Source organism: Chelonoidis abingdonii, chromosome 13, assembly GCF_003597395.2.
Source record: "Chelonoidis abingdonii isolate Lonesome George chromosome 13, CheloAbing_2.0, whole genome shotgun sequence".
Classification (NCBI taxonomy): Eukaryota; Metazoa; Chordata; order Testudines; family Testudinidae; genus Chelonoidis; species Chelonoidis abingdonii.
In genome coordinates this window covers 10,558,907-10,574,090 of record NC_133781.1, presented here as the reverse complement: position 1 = coordinate 10,574,090, position 15,184 = coordinate 10,558,907, and the positions used below count along the sequence as shown (strand labels likewise).

Genomic DNA, 15,184 nt, shown 5'->3' with positions numbered 1-15,184 from the left:
GAATTACTGCCTCCATTTGTCAGAGTGATAAACGCAGACAGAGCGAGAGCAGGCACACAAGGCGTCAATGGCAGATCCCGGAATGGAACCCAGGAGTCCGGGACCTGTTATTTCTCTCTAACCATTAGACTACACTACCTGTAACATTGAAGGAAAGGTGGCACAAATAGGGCATTTCTGGGGTTCCTACAGCCATCCACTGGGGAGTTTCTTGCATTTTTTTTTAAGCATTCGGCACCATTCACGCTCTGAGGGAGGTTCCCTGGCTACATGGGACCGCTGCTCTGCCCCAGACTAGTTGGGGACCTCAGCGAGCTCTGAGTGGTGCAGCGCAGGATGCATGAGCGCAGTGCAGCAGCTGAGAGGAGGCAAATGCCAGGATTAGGCTGGAGAGGGTAGGAAGTGGATCATCTGGCCACAGCTGCTGGGACAGCAGGGCTCACACCCACGCTGGGCCTGTCTGGGTGAAGTTCGGGTGCTTCCCACTCAATAGTGCTCCATAAAGCGTGGCGCAGGACAAGCCATTTCCCAGCCGATAATGTTTTACTAGCAGCTTCGAGCACACAGAGAATGGTATTTAATGGGATTTGTGAGGTGAAATGCGAATTCATTACCAGCCGATGGCAGCCCACCAGCCAGCGGTCTGTGTCAGTGCTCCTAGCGGGGCACGCTGAGCCGCTTCCCGCCTTGGCCTGAGAACCAGCTTCAAAAGAAAAGAAATATGGTCTGGGCTTAGCGTCGCCGGGGACCGAATGGCCCAGCGTGGCCAGAAGACTTAGCACAGCGATTCCGGGAGCAGCAGCACCTTCTGTTCCCCTCCCTGGAGCTCTGTCTCATCCAGAGGAGGCAATTAGTGCAGCAGAATGCCTGCTTTCTCTGGGCTTAACGATGGCCCAGTTGCTGGGCCAAGCAACAGAAAGAAAATCACTTCCAACAAGCCCCAGCTTGTGCTTCATTGCCCACTTGTTCCGGCGCCTGCCTTTCCGGAGATGCTGAGCAGGCTCGGCCAGGGCGCAGGAAGGGGGAGGCAGAGGCATGTTCCGAACTGGGCCACTGTGTTCTCCATTGAGCAGGGAACCAACCGATGGATCCAAACCCCTGCACTCGGCCCAGCCCCAGGGACCGAACGCCCTGTTCACAGACCGCACCCAGCACAGGGTGGGTGCAAAGACACGGCGTGAATCAATGGACGAGTCTGTGCATGCAGGAGAGACCTCTGAAAGTCAAGGATGTTGCTAACGTGTCTGGAGGGCCGGCAGCCCCTAACAGGAGGGTGCCAGGGTAGGATCCCGGCTGCTGGAGATGGGAAGGTCCAAGAGACCATTCTCTGCTAGGCCATGTTTTTGTTGCTGGGCCATTCTTAGTGCTAAGAAATCTTTCCTGGTCACATTCACAGCCAGCACAGGAGGGGAGGCATTGAGGGGACAGGCGCTATGGCCCCCACTCCCACTGCATCACTGACTGACCCGCTGAATAGCTGAGCTCCCAGCTTGGACTTTGGACAATGTTGCTTCTCACCTGCCTGCCAGACTCAGGATGAGCAAAGAGAGGTGGGTCAGACAGGAGCTGAGGGGAAACTGGCCCAGGGCTCAAACCCAACCTTGCCTGAGGCCCCATTGACCAGTTCAGCTCTTGCTTATGCCCATGCTCCTCCAAGTTTTCCGTTTCCAGGTGCAACCTGAAGCAGAAGCACTGAGACTGTTCTTGTGGGAGCTACTGGCTCTGGCAATCCAGCGAGCCCCTTTGCAAGTATCCTGACTCAGTGACGAGCAAATAGCTACCTGTTGCCAGAATGACTCTGAGTTTCGATTAAGGGGAAAGCAAATGAAGAGAGGACAGAGCCCATCAGAGAGCATGGTGTGTATCTCCTCTGGCATGCTCTGCACCCAGATGAACACAAAATGGCTGCCTATCTCAGCAGCGTCCTTGGGGAATAATTCAAGGTACAGTCCACAGGAGTCACAACAGTTACAAGGCTCTGCTTCCTGCACTGTTCCCAGGGAATTCTCAGATCAGACAAGCAGGCATGCTTTCGGGGGCTTCTCCAAACTTTGGCGATTCGTTCAGTGTTACAGGAGGAGGTGTGGAGGGGCTGATACTGCCAGAGCCACACAAAACCCATGCTTCTGTTTGTGTCCCTGGACAGACACATCCCAGGAGCTGTATATACCATACCTGCCTCTGTTTCTCCATCATTCCTCTGGACATGCCTGGCCCTGCATGTCAACCACCTCTCGGAACAGCGAGGGACACACACTGAAAACCCTCATTCTAACTGACAAGACTCACTATTGTCTCTTTATTGACACTCACACTATGTATCTAACACACAAGAAAGGGCCCAGAATAGATCCAGACTACATAGATAAGGTGTTGAGTTGTAAACTTCGGATCCAGAGGTTTGGTTCAACCCCTTCTAAGGGCTGGGGTCAGTCACAGATTGTGGACTGATCCCTGAACTTTCCTAAAACATGGGTGGTTGTGAGTCAGGCTAAGTTCTCTGAGAAGGCAGCATAGCCACGTGGGTAGGATGCAGGAGTCTTGGGTCCCATTCCCAGCAATGACTTAATGCATGATCATGTGCAAATCACGCCGCAGTCTGTGCCTCAGTTTCCCCATCCATAAAATGGGTGTAGCGATACTTACTCTCCTATGTACGGCACTTACAGATGTAGAGGGTGTGACAAAGTTCCTCCTCTACCTTGGTGGGTCCTGCGCTTATTGGCAGATTTGTTCACCTCAGTGATCTTCCCCTCTTGCGGAACCCACAGTTTGGGTCAGCTCCTCCTGTGTCTGATCAGGAGTTGGGAGGTTTGGGGGGAGCCCGGGCCCGCCCTCTACTCCGGGTTCCAGCCCAGGGCCCTGTGGATCGCAGCTGTCTATAGTGCCTCCTGTAACAGCTGCATGACAGCTACAACTCCCTGGGCTACTTCCCCATGGCCTCCTCCAAACACCTTCTTTATCCTCACCACAGGACTTTCCTCCTGGTGTCTGATAACGCTTGTCCTCCTCAATCCTCCAGCAGTACACTCTCTCACTCTCAGCTCCTTGCCTTCTTGCTCCCAGCTCCTCACACACGCTCCTTCTCCTCTGGCTCCTCCCTGCCTGACTGGAGTGAGCTCCTTTTTAAACCCAGGTGCCCTGATTAGCCTGCCTTGATTGGCTGCAGGTGTTCTAATTAAAGTAGCTATCTCTACTGCCTTCTAGAAAGGTCTTAATTGGCTCCAGGTGCCTTGATTAACCTGGAGCAACTGCCATTTGGTTACCAGGGTACTAGGGATTTGTTTAGCCTGGGGCTAACATACCTGTTTCACAGTACTTTACTGTAGCCATCTGGCCTTGCCCCATCACAAGGGCTAAACAAGAGCTAGGTGTGGTTATTAAAATGACACTCATCCAGCCCAGACAAATCCCAATTCTGGAGCATTCTTCGATCATTTACACAGACACCACCATTTCAGATGTCAAAATAAACAAATAAATAACTAAAGTTTGTCAGCAAATCCAGGCTGCACCCGAAAAAACAGCCCACAATGCAGGAGCAGCAAGGAGAAACCAGACGCGTGCCGCCAATATCCTCTGCCCTTTATCCTGACACATGGGCCGAGGGAGTGCCTCACAACAGACACTGCGCACGAGAGGAGACACACCTGACACGGGATAAAGTCCCAGCTGGGTGCAGAGTCAGCAAAAAGGACAGAGCAAAACCAAAGTCCCAGAAAGTTGAGAGCAAGAGCGAGAGAAGGAATAACACAGCCAGGGGAGAAACAAATTCCTGGATCCCCGTGGATTCATACACACCCTGGTTCCTGTTCAGCTCTGCCAGGAGCTGGCTCCTGCCCAAGATAGCCAGCTGGGGGCACTATGCTTATGCCCAGGGTGAGTTGGGCCCAGTAGGTGCATGAAACAGAGAAGAGATCCAAGGAAGGACAACCCAGCCTTCCCTCCGACACGCACACACGCAGCGCCCCCACCAGCTCCTCCCGCGGGTGATGTGTGACAGGACAGCACCGAGAGAACACAGCCAGGACTGTGCCCGCCGTGGTTCACCACACACGCCTGCCATAGCTGCTGGGAAGGCCACGGCTCGAGGCGGGCATGGTCAGCACGTCACGTCTGTGAATGCAGCCAGTATGTGCAGAGCAGCATGCGGCTCCCAGCTCCGTGGGGACTGTGTAGGGGCTGCCAGAGGCAGAGGCACGGGAGCTATTACACTGAGCCTCCTCGGCTGTATGGCTCCAGCTGCCGCAATGCTCACCAGCCTTGCTGCTGGCACGTCCCCAGCTAGCCAGGGGCCACACTGACCTACCATACAACCCTCTGGGACACAGGGCCCCTACGGAGGCCAGGCGAAGCAACACTGAAATGCAGGCTGTGAAAAGCGCTGGGGAAGCACCGGGCTCACCCCATCCCTGCCAGTGGGGAGGTTAACTCTCAGGACTGGGCAGGCGAGGCCCGGGCTGCCGTCCAGCTCTGCCACAGGCCGCTCGTGGGACCTTGTGCACGTGGCCCCAGCCCTCCCTGACTCGGTTTTCTTCCCTTCACAGTGAGCTGGCCGACCTCCCACCGGTGCAAGGCTTGGGGTTTGTAGGGATGCTCCGCTAAAGGGGCTTGCCCAGTGCTGCCGATGGCATTAACATTCCCGACCCACAGCCGCCAACAACGGGGGGAAATATCCCCAGTGAGACATAGGCTGCTGCTTGTCTGCCCTCTGAGTGCCCTGCTGCACTCCCGTGCCCTCTGCCCCATTCTGGTTCTGGGTTGTTCCAGGGAGCGATGCCCCATGAGACAGACAACATGACATCATCTCAGAGATGTGGAGGCAGGGGGGAGCTGTGACTTTTCCTCCAGCCCTCCCCACCTATGGCCCGGGCAGGGAAGTGTGAGATGCCCTGTGGCTGGCACGGCCCTCAGAGAGCTCAGATGGGTGCTCAGTGACAGCTCTGTCTCGGGGAGAGTGGGAGGGGGCCGCGGCTCGCCTCCTCCGATCTGGCTTTGGACGGAGGATTGAGAGGCCAGGCACAGTCCTGAACCAGCAGCATCTGTGAGCATCCCTGCCTCTGTGCATGGAGAAAGGAGAACAGAGCCTCGGCATGGCTGGACCTGGAACAGGGAGCAGAGGGATTGGACAAGGTACTCGGTAAATGGCTTTGTGTTGTTGGGAGAGGAGAGGCTGGGATGAAGTCCTTGTCCCAGAGTGAGGGGAGGCACAGAGCCCCCTCGCGGTCAGATAGTGTATTGCAGCAGCTCTGCCTCAGTTTCCCCACTCTCTTCTTTGGCGATCAGAGTGACCTGGCCCTCCATCCCCTCCCGGGCCTGAATCCTTCACTCAAAGTCCAACAGAAAATTGCAAAAAAAGTCTTTAGCCCCCTTCTTTGCAGATGAGTCCCAGCTGCAACGACTGGCACTGCTGACCCCCATTCCCAGTCTGCAGCCCCACCACCCAGGGCCTGGCACGCTGTCCCCCTGCCCAGGGCCTCAGGCAGCCTGTGGCTCCTGTCCTGAGCCAGGCTCGGCCTGCGCAGGCAGTCTGTCTACTCTGCTTCCCCTGCCTGTAAGTGCTGGGAGCCCAGCCCAGCCATGGGGGCTACGCGGGGCAATGGCTTAAGTGCAAGAAGGGGGTGCAGCAGCTAGGACAAGGGCAAGTGAGCTCATTGGCACAAGATTCCCAGGTCAGTTCTGCAGACCCAAGAAATTCGATCAAGCACCTACCATTTTTAGTGCTTCTTTAATAAGAATAAAACCACCACCACCACCAGCAGCCGCTAGCTCTTATATAGTCATTGTCATCAGCAACTCTCAAAGGAGGCCAGTAGCATTACTCCCATATTACAGAAGGGGAAACTGAGGCACAGGGTGGTGATGTGACTTACTCAAGGCCACCCAGCAGGCCAGTGGCAGAGCCAGGAACAGATTCCAGGTCTCTTGAGCCCCAGGACAGTGCTCTAACCACCAGAGAAGCGATTCAGAGACTCGGCCATGGCTTGCCTGCTCCATCCCAAGGAGACAGACGCCATGAGGCACCCTGTGTGGTAACACAATGGATCCTGGAGAAGCCGGCAGTAGCTTCTCCATGTGAATTTGGGCAAGTGCACATTGAACCATAATGAATTTGCAATTGCTTCCTCCGGTTTGCACTCCCGGCTGCACAATGGATGCACCAAATTGCACGATATGCACATTCCCTGGCATATAATGGAGGTAAAGCAACATACCTGGCAGCCTGCTGCTCCATCCCTGCTGTGTTACAGAGCAGAAGCAGCACTCTCCCGCCTCCACCATGGTGCAAGAACTCCGAGGACATGGCCCCGGCATGGGGCAGTCGCTGGCCTTCAGGATCGGAGGAACTGGGGGAAGATGGAAGGCTGAGGGGGCAGCCTGTAGAGGAGAAATACAAGAGCAAGAATGCAGAGAATGAATCCCTGAGTCAGGGCTCTGACATCACACGCTGCAGGGGTCATGTATGGAAGCACTGATCAGGGCTCAGTTACCGACGTGTGTGACATTATTGATATAAACTGTGACCATATAGAACATGGTTACAACCAAGGTCCTGTAGTGGCACCAAATCTTATATAAAGTGAGTCATACAAGGTGTCTAAGACCAGGTTATGGGTTGCTGGTTATAATTATGCTGTCTATATGTCTGTATCATTTTGTAGTTGAAGTTATGAATATTGGCTCTACACTGTCTGTATTTCAAAAATGTGCTGTGCTTCTGGGAGACACCCCAGACAAGTTGGTGTTAACTCAACCTAGCCTGCTTGGTGGCCCATTAAGGACCATCAGCTACATAATTGACCCATGGAGAGAAGGCAGATACGCCCTGTAACTCAGCAAAGTGCAGGAACTTGCCCATGTGACTCCAGACTCCATTGTGCTGTAATTTTTCACAGTAAGAACAAAGAAATGTTCTTACACCTGGAAGAGCCTATATAAGGCAAATGCCTCATCTCCATCTGGTCTTCAGTCCTGCTTCTTACCTCTGGAGGGACTTTGCTACAAACTGAAGCTCTGCACAAAGGACTTATGACCCATCCCAGCTGGGGGTGTTCCAGAGACTTGATTTGAACCCGCAGTTTACTCCATCACTGCTACAAGCCTGAACAAAGAACTTTGCCATTACTGGATGTAATTGATTCCATTTAACCAATTCTAGCTCTCATCTCTATCTTTTTCCCTTCATGAATAAACCTTTAGATTTTAGATTCTAGAGGATTGCACCAGCGTGATTTGTGGGTAAGATCTGATGTGTATATTGACCTGGGTCTGGGGCTTGATTCTTTGGAATCGAGAGAACCGTTTTCTTTTATTGGGGTGTTGGTTTTCATAACCATTCATCCCCAGGACGAGTGGGACTGGTGGTGATACTGGGAGACTGGAGTGTCTGAGGGAATTGCTTGTGTGACTTGTGGTTAGCCAGTGGGGTGAGACCAGAGTCCTCTTTGTCCAGCTGGTTTGGTGCCTTAGAGGTGGAAAACCCCCAGCCTAGGGCTGTAACTGCCCTGTTTAAGCAATTGGTCCTGAATTGGCACTCTCAGTTGGGTCCCACCAGAACTGCATCATCACAACTTGTTACCCCAAAGAATGTGGGGCAGTGAATTCCTGGCAGACCGATGACCATGAAAGGCCAATTACATGCCGTCTCAGGCAGGCCTCATGACTCAGGAGCCCTCCGGTGGCTCCTCCTTCCCCTGCCAAGACTGCAAGCTTGAGAGATCCAGTCCCCCGGCCTGGCTGTGCGCTGGGCTCCCCTTCTCCTCACCATTCTGTGAGGCATGGGAACCCCCAGGGCCAAGGGCATTGGTGACCATCTTAGGGCCTGTACATCTCCTCCTGCCTTGATGGGTAAATCCCACTGAATAAGACTGCTTTCCTGCACTATCGCGGGCAGGAGGAATCAGAAAGAGTCCCGAGCTGAGCACTGATCCATTTGCAGGGTGCGCAGCTGGTGAGGAGAAGGGCATGGCCCTGCCCATGGAGCACCTGCCATCTCCAGACCTTCTTACAATCAGGGCTGGGCAATTAACCAGAGCCCCTCAGTATCTGTATGGTTGGGAGACAGCAGGAGGTGCTCTGTGCAGCCGGACCGCCACGTGCCCCAGCTCCCAGAGCTGTACGATCCGTCTCCTCTGACGCTTTCCGATGTCGGAACTCTCGGTTAGCTTGGAGAGGTAATTAATCACTGTCAGGCTTGTCTGGCCGCACACCGCATCACCCAAAATTACATTGGCGGAGGCTGCGGAACCAGATTTCCTGCTGGCCTGTGGTTTCAAACCCCCACCCCACACACCCACAACAGCCTGGCACCTGAAGCATGAGGCTAGCTCCAGTTCTGATTTCTGATGAGCGCTGGTGGAGTTTTAGCCACACAGAATTTGTCTCCTTCCTGAGCTCTTTGCTGTTCTTTCCCCTTTCTCCCTGCAGAGCCATTAGACTGCCCCTCCCCACAAACTAGAAACCACGGTGGGGAGTGACCATGGCAGGGGTGGGGATGGTCAGTGGTTTAGCCACGTGGTTTGCCCACCACCCCTTTTGCACTTGTCATGCAGCAGGCAATCAGCTCATCTCTAGTGGGCACAGAGCACAAGGACTTTGGGGGCTGGCGGGGTGGGGGAGAGCAGGGACAGGCACAAGAACCCAGCTGACCCATCCTGGGTGTCACCCGAATGCCAGCTCCCTTGTACCACACGCCACAGGACACTCGGCCGAGCGATGCCAGACAAAATGAAGACGAGCCCTGGGCACACACACAACCCTGGCAGAGAACAGGAGATTGGATGCCACCTGCTCCCCTGCCCCACACACTCTGAAACCGTCATGCCCCTGGCATCTCCCCCAAAGGCCGGATGCGCTGGTGCAAACCTTCCTGGCTTGCTGCTTTCTCCAGGCTCCACTTTTTATCCCCTCCCTGCTCCATTTTGCCCTTGAGTGCCAGCTTCCCTGCCAATCTTACTGACAGGTCTCTGCCCTACCGCTGCCCCTCCAGCCCAGCCGGGCGATTCCTCCTGTACCCGCTCAGGAGAATCCAGTCCTTGAGGGAAATGAATCCAGTTGCTTCAGCCGGGTCCTTTGTGCAGCTCTGTCCCCATCCCTCACACACCACACAGCACAACAGACTGAAGCAGAGCCAGGCCTGGGCTGAGAAGTACTGGCAAAGTGAGAGGGGCCAGGCGTGCTTCATTCCCTAACCAGGGTCCTAGCAGCCCCGCACTGGGGAAGGCCCCTGGTGTCACAGACTCATTTCTGAAGGGACAATGACATGACACGTTCTGGGCTGTCAGAAATCTCTGCAGTGTGGAGAGGTATTGGCTGGGTGGGAGGGGAGCCCAGGACTGAAGGCAGGAAGCGGGGCAGTGGGGTCAGGATATGTGAGCACAGGCCGTGCTGGGAGTTAGGGAGCCCAGAGCTGGAATAGCAGGAGGGCTGCGGGTCGGGAGTGAGGGGAATCGGCAGAGCTGTCAAGTAAATGGCCCAGCATGTGTGCTGCACTCTTGGGTTTCTCTAGCCACTGCCAACAGGCTTGTCTTCCCAATCACCCTGCCAATCACAAACCCCACAGTGCTCGCGCCCTGCCTGCCCTCCCCGGGCCCGCAAACATCACTCAGGACAATGTGTCTCTGCATCACATGTAAAACAAACTTAATGGGGAGACAGTCCGACACGTTTAACACCCAGTGCAACGTTTCCATTTCTACAGAGCTGGCCGGTCTATCTGGTGCCCTTCCGGTCCTGGTACTGGGGGCTTTGCAGAGGCCGAGGCAGCCCCGTTTGCTCCCCAGTTGCTGATGCTGGGGAATGCCAGGATCACACTGCAGCCAGAGCCCAGCTCTCAGCATCACGGCTTGATGCGTAACTTCTGGACATTAAATATTTATGGATATCAGTCGAGAGCCAGGAGAAGCTGCTCCTGCCTTGGGGAAATCCATGCCAAGCCTTGTACTTTGAAATGCCATGTACTGACCCGTGCTTCGGCACTGTCGGGTCATTGGAATCGTGCAGAACACTGAGCTGTTGTGCCAAAGCTCAGTTAATTTAGAGAGGCCCCCTGGCAGGAGTGCAGGGCACGACAGAGCTGGGTGAGGGGAGCCCAGGGCTGGGATAGCCCCGGGGCCTGTGAGAGCGGGAGGTGGGGCACGGCAGAGCTGTATGAGGGTAGCTCAGGACTGGAACAGCCCCGGGGCTTGCGGGGGCTCTCTTCCCTGCCCACAATAGTTGGAGATCACTCACGTGAGCAGAATAAATTCAAAAGACCTTTAAAACAAGAACTGGGACTTGGATTCCACTTTCGAAGAGCCCAGCCTGCCATGCTGCCCTATGTCTCCTGGGTTCCTTGTGCTCCCATCTGCCCGTGTCCACCTGGAGTCTCTTTTCTCAAACTCAGATTGTCAGCTGCTTGGGGTTGTTCTGTTTGTACAGCACCTGGCGCCAGGGGGGACTGGCCTGTGACTGGGGCTGCCAGGAACAACCACAGCAAATAATCTTCCTCCTGCTACCTCCCGCTTTGCAATGTCTGTCTCGCCCCTTCGCTTGCAGCTCGGCACAGACAGATGCCAGAGGCACACTGCAGTGGATATCCATCCTCCAAGGGGAGGCAGGCCTGGGGGAGGGGGAGAAAGGTCAGAGGTGCCTGCAGGCCCACTAGAGGGCATTGTGCCAGTGGGTACGTTGGCAGGAAATGGGCCCGGTACAGCTCATGGGCCTGGTACAGTGGGGGACAGCAGGAGGAAAGAGAGAAGCTGGGGGTAGGGAATCTGCTATGGGGAGCTCACCAGCTGCTGCAGGTTGGCTAAGGTGGAGGCTTGGTCCTATCCAAAACCTCTCCCGTCACTTGCTGCTCCATACACTTGCCCCAAAGCTGCCAGGGGATGTACCCCATGTCTGCCAGGGGATGTGCCCCACGGCTGGAAGGGGATGTGCCCCATGGCTGCCTTCCCCCAGCCGGGGACCTCACTGCCAGGAGCTTGGTGCCCGGAATAATGAATGCAGCTGCCCAGGAAGGGAAGGCTTGGCTGCGGGAGAGAAGTCTTATTTCTCAGCAGAATCATGCTGCGATGGCCAGGTTATAGATCTTCATAACAGGCTGGAACAGTGATGGAGCCTCACTGCCCCTACTGCCGCTCATCCTGCAGCTATTTTCGGTGGCGGGCTCGGCCGCGCGCCACCTGGGAGGGATGTGATGGATGGCCACAGCCTTCAATTGAGTCGTAAGCCTAGGTAAAAGCCCGTCAAAGGAACAGATGGTCTCAGCTCCCACTTCCCAGCACCAGCCACGGCCATTCCTCCTTACGCAGCCTGGCCCACCCAAGGCTATTTCTGACCAGTGCTGCCCTGGGATGAAAGGGAGGGGAAACCAGGCACCAATCCCCGAACCGTGCCCAGCTGCAGCAAGTGCTGGGAGGACTCAGACCCCCGGAGGCCCAGCTGCTGAGGGAGCTGCCTGACTGGGCCAACCTGCAAATGGAAGGGGGCAAAGTGTGATTGGGAAGTGCCCCCAGCTGCTGGCAGAGCAAAGAACCACCCACAGCTCCCGCCTGCCACCAACTGGCAGGGGCACCAAGTCCCTCTCTAGCGTGCTGGGACGGCACGGCCGGCTGGCAGGTTCAGCATGTCCGAGACCAGCGCAGGAGAAGAGCAGACCCTCAGTGAGAGGGGCCGTAGCAGGGCCGGGTGCTGCTGATGCCTGCTCACTCACTACCTGTCACGGAGTCACCGGGCGATGCTCTGGAACTGCTTCCCACTAAGCCAGTCAGGACTTTGGGGAGCCTCCTCTCCCTTAGAGCAGACTTGTTCAGGGCAAGAAGTTCACACGTCTTCACCTCCTGGGTCTCTCCTTGGAGCATTCAGCATCCTCTGCCCCTCCGTGTGCTTCCCACAGCGAGCCCGCCCAGGCGGGGTCCTGGGGAAGCCACAGGATTCTGCACCCCCACTTTGCAGTCAGACGTGACTCTCAGCCAGCCAGTAACACAGAGGTTTATTCGATGACAGGAACAGGGTCTAAAACAGAGCTTGTAGATACAGCGAACCAGACCCCTCGGCCGGGTCCATTCTGGGGGGCTGCACTTCACTCCGCGTCCCCAGCAAGCTCCAGACTAACAACCCCCTCCAGCCCCTCGTCTCTGCTCAGCTCCTTTCCCGGGCCAGGAGGTCACCTGATCCCTTTGTCTCCAACACCTTCAGTTGGCATCTTTGCAGAGGAGGGGCCCAGGCCATCAGTTGCTAGGAGACAGAGTGCCAGGCATTTAGGTGCACTGGCCCTTTGCTCTGTAGCAATCACACACCCTTATCCCACCACCTAGATACTTAAGAACTGCCTAGGGGACACTGAGGCACCAACACAGTATTCAGAGCAAACATTAAGAAGAGTCCCAGTTCGTCACACTACCCCACCCCCAAGTCAATGGGGGACAGGCTGTGGCCATGGCTTCGCTTTCTGGTCCAGGGGAGACGTTGCGTCATTCTGCACTGGGACAGGAGGGAGAGTAACTGGGAGAACGTCCCGGCCTGGGGTGGGGCCATATCAGGACTGCTCCCAAGCCTTCAGCACCAGGTGGCATCTGCCCACTACAGATAAGTGGCACTGCCAGGGGGACGTGTCCTGGTCTCGCACTGCGGGGCACAGACTGGACTCCATGCTGCCTTGTGCTGCCTGAGAGCCTGGGGAGAGGAACAGGCCGCCTTCCCCACAGCCTTGGCTTGGGCAGAGCCCAGCTTCTCCTGCATCCCCACGCTATTCGCCTGTTGTCACTCCTTGGACAGGCCCAGTAAGCCTGCCAGAGAGGCACCTCAGGAAATCTGGGTTCTAATTCCTGACTCTGCCTTTGGCGTGTCCCCCGGGCCTCAGTTCCCTGTCTGTGAAACGGGGCTGTGGTAGCCCCCCGCTCCTGCCTCACGGGGTGGTGGAGGGTGGCGGCTCTATAAATGTACACAAGGTGCCCCGATAGCATAGTGAGGGGCCTCTGGAAAAGGCTATCAGCACAGATGAAGCCCTGAAGCTGTCCTGGACCCGTGGCCTGGTGCGTTCTGCTGTACAGGGCTGAGCTCCCTAGCAAGGGAAGGGCACGATTGCTCATCGTGTCTCAGACCTCGCCAGCGCACCGCTCGAAGAGAATTGGCTCAGCGATTTATGCTGCACCGCATGAAAGGCTGCAAGGCCACGTCCCCTCGGCCGCCTTGTTCACTGGCCCCAGGGTGTGTCATCGTCGGCCAGAGAAGGAACTCTGGTATTTTTACACTCCTAGCTCCAGGAGGGTGCTGTCCCTTCTCAGCCCAGGCCTGGTGCTAGAGATGCCACGCCTTGCTGCAGCTGCTCATGTGCCGCATACGGTTCTGAAACACCCTGGCCCTTTCTTGGAGAACCTAAAAATATTGCTCCCCAGGGGGCTGCTGGGGAAGGAGGAATTAGACCAACAAGCTCCATTAGGCTAGATCTATTATTGATGGGGCTGCTGCAGGAATTGCTTTGCTCAGGCCTTTGCTTGAGGCAAGTACTCAGGAAACATTCCCTAGGACAGCAACTTCCACTTGTATTAGGAGCTTTCTGTTTGGACTCAGGGTCAGCCAAGGCCCAAGGTGGGGACCTCAATGCAGGAACCTCCCATGCCTGGGGATGGAGACTGGAGAAGCAATCAGGAGTCTGGCTGCCACTGGTCCCCCGGGAGTCTGGAAAACCAAACACGTTCCCTGCAGAGATTTCTGGGCAGCACCACAAGCTGCTCCTTTCTTGCCGAGTTTTGGATCATGTGTTTCCAGGCACATGCCAGACATGCAGAGGGACAGTGAAAGTGAAACAGAATTGGGGGGGGGGAGGAGGAGGAAGTGTTTCCTGAACTTCAAACGATCAAATTTCATTTGATGCCACAGTTGGGATGGTTCTTATTTCATAGGCCCCAGAATGCCCATGGCTCACGCCGAGCGGCAGCACAGCTCATTCCGGCACCAAGCAGCCACATTAGCCCAGTTAGCAGCTGCCCAGGTGGCAGCTAATCAGAACGCCTCCGCACGAGGAGACGTTCCACACGCCCTGCCCAGATGCCATGTGTACTTAGGCAAACATTTACTGAACACCAGCTGGCGTCTAATTAAGTCACCGTTAACGGGAGTCCCGGGGTCCGATTACCAGCACAAACCTTGCCAATGAGCATGACATTAAGATGCTGTATGTGATGCTTTCCTTTGAATCTCCCATTAATGTTAGCTGGAGGGGTGAAACTGGGTCAGGAACAGTGTAATGGGCAGTGGCCTCCGCCCCCAGGATTCCCCTGAAGCTGGCGCTGTGCTGGAGGGATACTGCTTTACCTCCAGGCATCATGAAGTTAGCTCTGTGGCAGGTGGCCCCAGGATTTCTCTGCAGCTCTCAGGAGAATGGCTGTAACACAGGGATTCTGTGCTAAGCCACAGAATTCTGCATCCAAAACCTTCCTCCAGACAGCAACCAAGGAGCCCTCTGCCTGCCAGGGGTGCCAGGTCTCAGCACTGTCTCTCCCTGCCTTCCGAGAGCTGTCTCCATGCATCTCATAGACAGAGGCTCCCCCAGAGTCTGCCACACTGCATGTTGCACCCCTGGCCCTGTGGCCTGTCCTAACCAAGGAAGAGCATATCCCACAAGGGCCAAGCTGACCGTCCACCCACAGCTCGAGCCGAACCTCTCTCCGGATTTGAAAATGTTCACTTCGCTTTCGGCTCCGTTTCGCTTTCATGGCTTCCTCTGCACTTCCCGGAGCTGAGGGACCTAAGCACCAGCTGAGCAGGATGCCACCTGGAAATCCCACAAGGAAGCCAACTGCAGAGCAATGAGGGCTTGATACTTCCCAGGAGGTTAGGGAAGTCTCCAAAGCCCAGAACTCCCTGAGATTCCCCCTGGACCCATCACCAAGACTTGTCAGTCTGGCCTTCTGAAGAGCTGCTGTTCGGGAATGTTAGGGGCCCAGTTCTCTTCTCAGTCTCCGAGCAGACTGATGTGGTGCAGATGTGGCTCTGAGCAAACAGGTGGGTCCAGCTGCATTGACACCCGGGGTGGGGGGGCACCTTTCTTAGAGCAGCATTAAGCAGGCTGTTGCCTCTCCAGCTCCGTAGGCAATCTGGGCATGCCGCTCGCTCGCTCCGGTTTTTCTCACCACCCCCGCGCCCACTGGCCCAGCTGGGCACCTCCACCCAGGAGAGGTGGGTTCACTGGGCTGGCCGG

The 15,184-nt window shown here is 55.9% G+C and overlaps 1 protein-coding gene across 1 annotated transcript in view; it reads right to left on the bottom strand.

Annotated features, from left to right (window-relative positions):
* Nucleotides 1-15,184, bottom strand: part of USP43 (ubiquitin specific peptidase 43) — a 192,005-nt gene that overhangs the window by 42,185 nt on the left and 134,636 nt on the right. The window contains 1 exon segment of the mRNA XM_032777059.2: nt 6,216-6,378. Coding sequence (XP_032632950.2) covers nt 6,216-6,378 — 163 coding nt within the window.